We start from the raw sequence: 11,636 nt of genomic DNA, 5'->3' as shown, positions 1-11,636 counted from the left end.
GTAAACTTACTTCTCTATCAAGTGGCCGGGTTAATGTCACAATTCCAGTTACAGGGTCCACTTTGAACTTGTCTGTGCCAACTAAGTCGTATTTTATCTGTGAATGAGAAAATAAACTTATTTACTACTATATTTTTTTATTTGGCTGTGAAGAGATTGCTTAGCGATAATTCCGCCTTTGCTCAACATATTCATAATGTATGTTCCTACTACATATATGTATGTATTTTTTATGGCAATAAAGATAATTTGTATAGTATTGTATTGTATTTTTTTAAATAAAAATTGAAAATGTTATTTAAAATATATATATATTTATGAATACTCGTATTAAACGCGTACGTAACGTAATTACCTTTATTTTATCTCGGACACATCGTATCACGTTACAATGATCAATAGTTACCGAGTTGCGTACGCGTTTAATACCTGTAGTATTTTGTATATTATAAATAGTACTAGCTGTCCCGGCAAACGTTGTTTTGCACTTTATGGATATGAAAAACAGATGTTGGCCGATTCTCAGACCTACTCAATATCCTCACCAAATTTCATGAGAATCGGTCAAGCCGTTTCGGAGGAGTACGGGAGCGAACATTGTGACACGAGAATTTTATATAAAAGACTAGGTGTCCCGGCAAACGTTGTTATAAAATCAGTTAAAGAAATATGCTATCTTAGACAATTTTAGTGCCGTGTGGTTCCCGGCACCAGTACAAAAAATAATAGGACCACTCCATCTCTTTCCCATGGATGTCGTAAAAGGCGACTTAGGAAAAGGCTTACAAACTTGGGATTCTTTTTTTAGGCGATGGGCTAGCAACCTGTCACTATTTGAATCTCAATTCTATCATTAAGCCAAATAGCTGAGCGTGGCCTATCAGTCTTTTCAAGACTGTTGGCTCTGTCTACCCCACATGGGATATAGACGTGACCATATGTATGTATGTATGTAGACAATTTTAGCTTTGAACAAGCTTTGTAAGAAAATTCTACTCACTGGCAGGCCTTCTGGATCTAACCCTTGTAGGGTGTATACATTGTCTCCCACCGGGGTGCTCTCGGAAAGTGCCAAGTTGTTCATGTCTTGGGTGAACACGGGCAGCATATTAGATAACCCTGGAAATTTTATATATATACTGTATAACTATCAATAGTTTAAAAAAAAAATTGTTTAAAAAAAAAAAAAAAGGCGCGAACCTGATGACATTTAGCACAGATATCGAATAGAATAGAACAGATTTATTTTCAAAATTGGATACAAGCTATCACTTATTGACGTCACATTACTTAAATCTAATTCGAGTATAACTACTACATATCCTACTACTATTATAAAGGCGAAAGTTTGTATGGATGTATGGATGTTTGTTACTCTTTCACGCAAAAACTACTGAACCGATTACCATGAAATTTGGTATGTAGGTAGCTGAAGACCCAGAATAACACATAGGCTACTTTTTATCCCAGAGTTCCCGCGGGATTGATAGGGTTTCCATGCGGACGAAGTCGCGGGCGGCCTCTAGTCTAGAATATATTTATCTGTTCTAATTTTATTCGCTATCTTTTAGGAGTAGTAGCAAAAGCTACTGTTGTTCCTGGAAATTCCCATGGGTTTCCTGAAGTGATTTATAAGTGAGTGTAATTGCCCATTTAGTCAACATGTTTACAGGAACTAAAAATGCTTCGTTTTTTTCTTTCATGTTTAATTTCGTCTGCCGTCAATTGTGATCAACCTTAGAAGTACAGTAAAAAAATGGGACTTAATATAACTTGCCTGGTGAAAAGCAAAATGCTGACCACAAACAGACGCACCACCGGAGATCCATCGTTCTTATCTGAAACCAAAAAAAAAAAGACATTATTTATCTACATAAGTATTTATTATAAAATATAGTATCGTTGAGTTAGTATCTCGTAACACAATTTCGAAATTACTTCGAGGCTAACTCAATCTGTTTAATCTGTCCCATGTATATTTAATTATTTATTTATTATGGTTTTGATGATTGGTAAATCTCAAAACAGTTTGGGATGCGTTGTTAATAATATTAAATGTGACATAAACATACATATATTATTTGAAGCTGAATGGCTTTATAATGCAGTTGAGATACAAATAGTGACAGGTTGCTAGCTTATCGCTTAAAAGAAGAATACCAAGTTTATAAGCCTATCCCTTAGTCACCTTTTACGACATCCATGGGAAAAAGATGCGAGTGGTCCTATTATTTTTTATATTGGTGCCGGGAACTGCACGGCATTAACATCAACACACACGGCACAATAACATCAACTAAGCTATTAAAGTAGGTAGAGCTATACAATAGAGGTCCCCTATTCTCGGTAGTAAATTGATCAAGGATTTACAAATTAAATTCTACGAGTGCAAAGTCACGGGCATGAACCTTCAATCTTCGTCACCTTATATTACATATCTATCTATATATATGTATATATATAATTAGATAGATATAGAAAATATATAAGAGTACAACATAAACAGCACAAAACAGACAGAGATAGTACAAAGGCGGACTTATCGCTAATGCAATATCTTCCAGTCAACCTTTGGGTGGAAGGAAACCAAACAGGAGATAAGCGTTGGCGCAGACCAAGGTATTTACATAATATTACATGCATAAGGCGTCTAAGGGATAGGCTTACAAAATTGGGATTCTTTTTTTTTAGGCGATGGGCTAGCAATCTGTCACTATTTGAATCTCAATTCTATCATAAAACCAAATAGCTGAACGTGGCCATTCAGTCTTTTCAAGACTGTTGGCTCTGTCTACCCCGCAAGGGATATAGACCTGACAATATGTATGTATGTATGTAAGTATTACATGCATACATAAAATAAATTTTTCCCGTAGGAGTAGGCAGAGACTACATCTTTCCACTTGCCACGATCCCTTTCGCTTGCTTTCGATCGTCTTGCTTATCACCAGGCAGAGTATGCTCAAGCGAATTCAAATCTATCACAAAATATATATCCAATAATACATACATGCATTTAATCACGTCTTACAACCGTTGCGGGTAGACAGAGCCAACAGTCTTGAAAAGACTGATCTAATAGCATGATAAATATTCACAAACACACGGAAATCTATCTAAGAACGCCAGGTTAATGGGGTCAAATGACACACACGGCCTTACACCTCAATTAGAACCTAACAAACCGTTAAAACTCCTGCAATTAGTCAATTGTCTTGAAATCATCTGTTTGACGTGCGTTGAATAATGAAGTTACTTCTAGTTTTCATTCTCCTGACTTTAGTCCCGGTTGCATCCTCACCACTCTGGAGAGGAGCCCGGGGTATGCCTTTGACCATGGATCCCGGATTAGGTGATTTAGTTGCTTCTTCTACTATCTTCTTAATCTATCTATAGATCTTCTAAATATTTCTATAGATCTAAATATATAAAAGAACAAAATGAATGACTGACTGACATATTAACACACAGTTCATAATGCTGGGTCTAGAGTCTTGGAATTTGGTGTGTAGGTTCTTTATATTGTGTCCTATTCTATGGATGTCGTAAAAGGCGACTAAAGGATAGGCTTGTTAATTTGGGATATAGACGTGATTATATAATATGTATTGTATGTCCTTTTGTATTGTATTGTATTTGTGTCGAGATAAAGACAAGATGTATGTTTATGTTACATTTTAATATTATAAACAACGCTTCACAAACTATTTTGAGATTTATCACCATACACTCGATTTAGTTCCCATGGATAAATAAATAAATATATACGGGACAAATTACACAGATTGAGTTAGCCTCGAAGTAAGTTCGACACTTGTGTTACGAGATACTCGTACTAACTCAACGATACTATATTTTATAATATTTTTTTATATATAAACATCAAAGACCCAGGCCAATCAGAAAAAGTTCTTTTCTTATCATGCCCTGACCGGAATTCGAACCCGGGACCTCCGGTGTCACAGACAAGCGTACTACCGCTGCGCCACAGAGGCCGTCAAAATGGATCATGGATGATGATATAGAATCCCATGGTATTACCAAGTTTATAAGCCTATCCCTTTGTCGCCTTTTACGTCATCCATGGGAACAAAATTGAGTGGTCCTATTCTTTTTTTTTATTAACTTTATTTTACTAACAAATCGTCTTTACATATGATAGATAGATAGATAGATAATTCATTTATTTGATTTGCTACACACAATTTACAATGAACATACGGAATACAAGTTAATTAGGGTGTGAGTTGCAGCAATACAAAAAGGTCACAACTCAACGAATTTATTGCTATAGAGCAATACGCTGATTTTCAGTTATGACCTAGGTGCTAGTGCAGGTCAATCTGCGTACGTAATAAAAAATAAACAAAGACTCGTGTCGTGATCGTGACTTAAAAGTTTATAAATGTAGCGGCTTAATAACCAAAAGAGTATCCAAAATATTTGAAAATTCAACACATGCCCCGGCATCGCTTGTGTAACGTTATAAACTAAGGTTTATAACGTTAAGAATAAGTTCTTGAAACATTTATTTAAATATATAATGGGAATGGAATAAAAGAGTACATGAGAAGCAGAAACCGCCATCAGTGCCGAATATGCAAGTTCTGCAGATCCAAAAGATGCCTGCGGAATTTAACTTTGAACAAAGTGATAGATGCTTGAAGCCTAATGGGGGGAGGTATATTATTCCAACATTTAGTGGCCTGGTAGCGGAAGCTGCCCCTGAATGCAGCCGTTTTGTGTCGATAAGTTAGTAATGGGGGCCGACATGATCTCGCGTTATGCTGGGTGTTGAATTTTATTTTAGAGTGGAGATACTCAGGGATCCCGTGTCTTATAACTCCGAATAATAAACTAGCAAGATGTAGTTGCCTGCGCGAGTCCATATTTAACATGGAGGCCTTGTTAAGGTATGGCGTAATGCGACTTCGAGGTGGAATATCAAAACAAAATCGGCAGCATGCATTTTGGACACGTTGAATTAATCGCCGAGTTCTCTCCAATAAGCGAGGCCCATAGACAACATCCCCGTAATTGAGCCGCGACAAAACCAGAGCCTCACACAACCTAATACGTACACCTCTGACAAAAAATTTCTAACCTTGTATAAAATATTGTAATTGACATATTTATTACAAATAAATTTGTAAAGACGATTTGTGAGTGAAACAAGCGTATCAAATGAATCAAAATGGATCTCTCACAATGAGATCTCACGGTATACATACATTATAACCGTTGATAATCTCAGAATACATACATACATACATATGGTCACGTCTATTATACAGAGCCAACAGTCTTGAAAAGACTGAATGGCCACGTTCAGCTATTTAGCTTAATGATAGAATTGAGATTAAAAGTGCCGTGTGGTTACCGGCACCAATACAAAAAAGAATAGGACCACTCCATCTCTTTCCCGTGGATGTCGTAAAAGGCGACTAATGGATAGGCTTACAAACTTGGGATTCTTTTTTAGGCGATGGGCTAGCAACCTGTCACTATTTGAATCTCAATTCTATCATTAAGCCAAATAGCTGAATGTGGCCATTCAGTCTTTAAGACTGTTGGCTCTGTCTACCCCGCAAGGGATATAGACGTGACTATATGTATGTATGTATGTATGTTGAGATTAAAAAAAGCGACAGGTTGCTAGCGCATCGCCTGAAAGAAGAACACCAAGTTTATAAGCCTATCCCTTAGTCGCCTTTTACGACATCCATGGGAACGAGATGGAGTGGTCCCATTCTTTTTTTACTAGCTTATCGCCTTTACAAATCGCGTATCAAATTAAACAAAATGGATCTCTCGTAAAAAGACAAGCCCACAATGAGATCTCACTGTCTACATATATAATAACCGTTGATAATCTCAGAAGATTGAACCCAATTGTGTACCTACCTTTATTTATGAAGGAGAAATGTCAACTAGACGAACGTATCTTGATCAAATTAAGGACGTACTGATAAAGGGTCAGGTCAAGAGTACCCGAAACCGCCGAGCTTGCATGAAGAAAGTTATGAATGTGGCTGAAGCGATGTAAGTGTGCAGAGATCGTGGCATGTGGAAAAAGGTAGTCTCTGCCTACCCCTCCGAGAAAGAGGCGTGATTTTATGTATGTATGTATGTAAATGTCAACGATTAATTTGGTATAACCTTATAATATAAAATTCTCGTGTCACAATGTTCGTTCCCGTACTCTTCCGAAAAGGCTTGACAGATTATCTGAAAATTTTGGTGAGCATATTGAGTAGGTCTGAGAATCGGCCAACATCTATATAATATAATATATATAATAATATAATAATAAAATTCTTTATTTACTTAAAGGATTTGTACAACATTTAACCAAATAATAAGCACACAATCTATCAATCTATGTTTCATACCCCTTAGTGACAAGGGTTGTCCACCCTTAACTTAAAAATTATTTATATGGGAAAAAAATGTTTGCCGGAACAGCTAGTTAATTAATAAAGAAAAAAGGGTGACTGACTCATCAACGCTCAGCCTAAACCATAGAAGCTATAAACTTGAAATTTGGACATCAGCTTAATGTTACCAAGAAGTGCTCAGATAAGAAAGGATTTTTCGAAATTTTAATTAAGGGATCAAAAATAGGGTAAAAGTTTGTATGAAAAAAAGAAATTGAAATTTTCATTAATCGACTTGAAATTTGGCACGAATGCTCTTTGGCAAAAATAATTAAGGGTTTTTGAAAAAAAAATTTTTTTTTGTATAATCTACTTGAAATAACACGTATGTATATAGGTAATGTACCTATAGAATTAAGAGTCTGGAGAATTACATAATTAATGTACACTTTCATCCTGTTGAAAACTATAGCTCCCGTGGAATGTGTGAAAATCCTGTAGATATTTTTTTTGTAGGTGGCGCAACTTTTACCGATTTTTTACACGATAAATAATAAAAATTGTTGTATGTTAATAGGTATAAAAATAGAGAATTAAACATTAAAAACTATATTATCACAATATCTTAGATTGGAAATAAAACCTATAATCACGTTTACGCTAAGTCTACGTGACAAAAAATTAATAATACGTAGTTCCTTAACTGATTTGTAATTATGTATATAATAATAACGAGCGCTGGACTTCTGATACATACACATATACATATAATCACGTCTATATCCCTTGCAGGGTAGACAGAGCCAACAGTCTTGAAAATACTGAGAGGCCACGTTCAGCTGTTATGTTTAGTGATAGTATTGAGATTCAAATGGTGACAGGTTGTTAGCCCATCGCCTAAAGGAAGAATCCCAAGTTTATAAAACTTAACCCTGGACTTCTGTTTATGTAGGTAGGTACTTAAAAAACCTAAGTTTAAACTATTCGGGTTATATGTAGAGTGGGGTACCCAAAAAAGACTTTAACATTATAGGTGCATAGATATAACACACACACACAATCACGTCTATATCCCTTGCGGGGTAGACAGAGCCAACAGTCTTGTAAAGACTGATAGGCCACGTTCAGCTATTTGGCTTTAAGATAGAATTGAGATTCAAATAGTGACAGGTTGCTAGCCCATCGCCTAAAATAGGAATCCCAAGTTTATAAGCCTATCCCTTAGTCGCCTTTTACGACATCCGTAGGAAAGAGAAGGAGTGGTCCTATTCTTTATTGTAATGGTGCCGGGAACCACACGGCATAGATATAATCACGTTTTTATCTCTTACGGGGTAGACAGGGCCAACATTTTTGAAAGGCTGAAACGCCACGTTCAGCTTTTTTGATTAAAATTTAAAAGGTATTAATCGCTGGAAATGATTATTAACTAAATTAAGAACACTTAATAATTAACCTTCACCCCTTAATCACAACGAGTTAATTGTAATTAAAATAACCTCAAGATTTTTATAAACATTTCGTAATCGCTCACAATGGGCTGTTATTTAAACAATTCGGATATTATGAAAATTCGCAGCGTGGAAGAAAATCGGTGAGATTAATTTATCAACGAATTAAATTAAATACGTCTTTGTTCTTTTAATAACAATTCAAGGGTAGGTAGCTGATTGAATAATTTAGATGAAAATTCTTGTAAAGAATAGAATAGAATAGATTTATTTTCAAAACTAGCTGTGCCCGCAACTTCGTCCGCGTGGAATAGTGTTTTTGGGCCTCATGGGATAAACGGTCAATTCAACACAAAAAGAATTATTCAATTCGAACCAGCAGTTCCTGACATTAGCGCGTTCAAGCAAACAAACTCTTCAGCTTAATCAACACTAATATTATAAAGAGGAAAACTTTGTTTGTTTGGTTGTAATGAATAGGCTCAAAAACTACTGGACCGATTTTAAAAATTCTTTCACCATTCGAAAGCTACATTATCCACGAGTAACATAGACTATTTTATTTTCGAAAAATATAGGGTTCCGTAATAATATATAAAAATAATTGGCAAAACAGCGTTTGCCGGGTCAGCTAGTAATAAATAGTATTAGTATAGATATAACTAATAATTAACGCACGTTTAACACGAGTTCAAAATAACAAATACATTTTTAAAGACTTCTAACCTTAGCTGTAGGCATGTATAACTCATGACATTTTTAAAGACTTCTAAGCTTAGCTGTAGGCAGGCATGTATAACTCAAAATGTGCTACAGACTTTAGACAAACCGGTCTCATTACATGCAAAGTTGTCACGACTTACCGAGTGCTGACCCCATACCTTGACGCTTGTCGGTTTTAAAGGTACTGTCGCCTTCGTTAGCGCATACCTAATGGGCATCTACTGTTGTAAAAGACTACTAAGGAAAAGGCTTAATATACTTGGTATTCTTCAAGTAGACGATGGGCTAGCAACATGTCAATTATTTGAATCTCTCTATTCCATTTATATTTCATACCGTGTGGTTCCCGGCACCAATATGAAATTATTGGACCACATCATCTTTTTCCCATGGATGTCGTAAAAGGCGACTAAGGGATATGCTTATAAACTTGGGAATCTTCTTATAGGCGATGGGCTAGCAACCTGTCACTATTTGAATCTCAATTCCATCATTACAGCCTAACAGCTGGACGTGGCATAACAGTTACAAGACTGTTGGCTCTGCCTGCCCCGTAAGGAATAAAAACGTGATTGTATCTGGTGGTCTGATATGAAAGTCTGTTTAGGTTTTAAATCGAAACAATTTTATAGGTACCTATTCTTCTGGTCAGCTAACTATTAAAATAAAATTAAACACATTTTTTATTGACTTTAGTAGTACATCAAAAGAATAACATATACTAACAATAAACAGTAATTCTTCTATTCCTTTTCCTATTAACAGAAGTAAAAACAAGAACAATATTAACCATAAAGTTAATTTAAATAAGAATTTTGTAATTTTAAACGTCCATTACCCTATTTATAGCTTTATATATTTTCAAAGCACTTAAACTTACCCAAACAATTTTATTTTTAACTCGTGGCAAGATGACGTGATGGTGGTTCGGCAGTGTTTCTAAGTAGTCCAATAAATAGACCGATTTTGGTGAAATTATTTTATTAAAGCCTTTCTCTTATTGTTTGTGCCCGCGACTTCGTGCGCATGGAATAGTTATTTTGGGCATCATTGAAGCCCTCAAGGATGAATAATTTTCCGCGTTTTTTTCACTTATTCCATTATTTCTTCGCTCCCAATAGTTGCAGCGTGATGATAAATAGCCTAAAGCCTTCCTACATAAATGGTATACTAAACACAAAAAGATTTTTTCAATTCGAACCCGTAGTTCCTGAGATTGGCGCGTTCAAACAAACAAACTCTTCAGCTTCATAATATAAGTATAGATTAGACAAGAAACTCACGCTGCTTCCAATCATAAAACGCAAACAAAATGAATCTTGACATAAAAATAATGTAACCAAATTTTGAACGCTGATTAATTTATAATGGCTGTAACTTAAATATTAATCTGAATGAGATTGCATCAAGTTAGTGGTAATATGACGTAACCGGTTGGAATTCTGCGGTTTTTGGGTTGATGTCAAAGTTAACATTTACTTACTTGATAAATTGACTCAATAAATAATTTTATTTAAGTACACAGCGTGCTTGAAACAAAATGATTCTCGAATGAGCTGAACGTGGCCTAACAGTCTTTTCGCGATTGTGGGCTCTGTCTACTCCATTAGGGATAAAGATGTGACAATGTGTATGTTAGTAATTTCCGTTCTCACGGGAATTCCCAACATAAGAAACCTACATGCCAAATTTCAAATCTTAAGCCAGTTTCAGCAGAAATAAAATGGCAAAAACATAATTTTATGTAACATTATGTCTGTTTTAAATATCTGCCCTGCACGGCAGTGTCCCTGCCAAGTCGAGCAAAAAAAGCGGCACGGCCGTACCATCCTTTTCTCGAAGCAATTCAGGCTATTTTCGACCCCTTATAATTTCGTTGTGGATAAAACAAGAAGCCTGAATTTATTATCTTTTTATTTTATTTTTCATGCGATGTCCAAGTTGATCTATGTTTAAAACGTAAAATATTTTTAATATTGGCATGATAATAACATATGTAATAACTTATGACAGAAGGTCCTTTAAGTAGAGAGACTTACATGAATCTTACAACTTTTTACGGTAGAAAGACTGAGCTGCCAGACTTGGGTTTTTTTACAGGATGTTTTTGAAAATTATAAACATCATACAATTTACCTGTAACAAATTTAAATGTTTTCAATGAAAAGCATAAAATCTCGGTCACCATCGTAACCGGTCAAAATTTAACGATTTCTCGATCCAGATGTCAATGTCACCGTTACAAAAACATGTTGCCGCACACTGGTTTACTTCACCGCTCTATTGGTCAATTACTATATAGTATCTTATCATTTTCAATCGATTGAATAATGTATACTTTCATCATTGTGGTAAAATAAAGACGTCAAATCGTGAAGTAGCGTGAGGTGACGGGTGTCATCTTTGACCCCAGAATACAAAGCTAAAAGGGCAGGTCTATATATCCATCATTAGGCCTGTTGTGATGTATGATAAGTGTAGCGGGAGCGATGATTCGGCTCGACCGCCATCAAAGGGAAGATCTTCCGCCAAGCTAGGTGTTATGTCTGGAAAACCGCGCGACAGACGATGTTGTGTCGGAGGTTGTACATATGCTCTAATCCGTGAAATCTGTGCTAGCGCGATTTAGACTTTCCGCTGTTTTCGACTGATAGCGTCGCGAGATTTTATTTATTCGCCTTTAACGACATCCATGAGAAAGAGATGTTTTAAGTGCTCCTGTGTATAATTTTGTGTACTTACATAAATAAATAAATTAAACTAAGAGTACCTTCGGTAAAAACTAGTACATCAGTGTTATTGACCAGGTCACTAAGCAGTTTCTTAGTTTCTTAACACCAGTAAGTAGAAACAGCGAACACAATCAAATAAAGCGTAACGTGTAATAGTGACATACTTTTGGCAAGCAAATGTACGAGTAAAAAGCTTAGGCGCAATATTCTTTGAATGAATGAATGAATGAATGAATGAATGAATTTATTTATTTGCAGGCAAACACGGTTAAAAATACATAGTAGGACAAAAGTATGTCTAGGTTTAACAGAGCAAGCGTGTTGCACCAATAGTTGGCATGCAAATGTTGAAG

General features: G+C 35.7%; 1 protein-coding gene across 1 annotated transcript in view; it reads right to left on the bottom strand.

The window, feature by feature from the left end:
• LOC106134781 (cadherin-87A) overlaps positions 1-11,636 on the bottom strand; it is a 71,804-nt gene that overhangs the window by 46,998 nt on the left and 13,170 nt on the right. The window contains exons 2-4 of the mRNA XM_060946084.1: positions 1,778-1,838; positions 1,001-1,119; positions 11-97 (exon numbers count right to left, since the gene is read on the bottom strand). Of these exons, the coding sequence (XP_060802067.1) occupies positions 11-97; positions 1,001-1,119; positions 1,778-1,829 (258 nt within the window). The 5' untranslated portion in view covers positions 1,830-1,838. The remainder of the gene's footprint in view (positions 1-10; positions 98-1,000; positions 1,120-1,777; positions 1,839-11,636) is intronic.

Source organism: Amyelois transitella, chromosome 10 (assembly GCF_032362555.1).
Source record: "Amyelois transitella isolate CPQ chromosome 10, ilAmyTran1.1, whole genome shotgun sequence".
Taxonomy (NCBI): Eukaryota; Metazoa; Arthropoda; class Insecta; order Lepidoptera; family Pyralidae; genus Amyelois; species Amyelois transitella.
The sequence above is the reverse complement of the archived record's forward strand: the minus strand, read 5'-3'. Positions and strand labels throughout refer to the sequence as shown.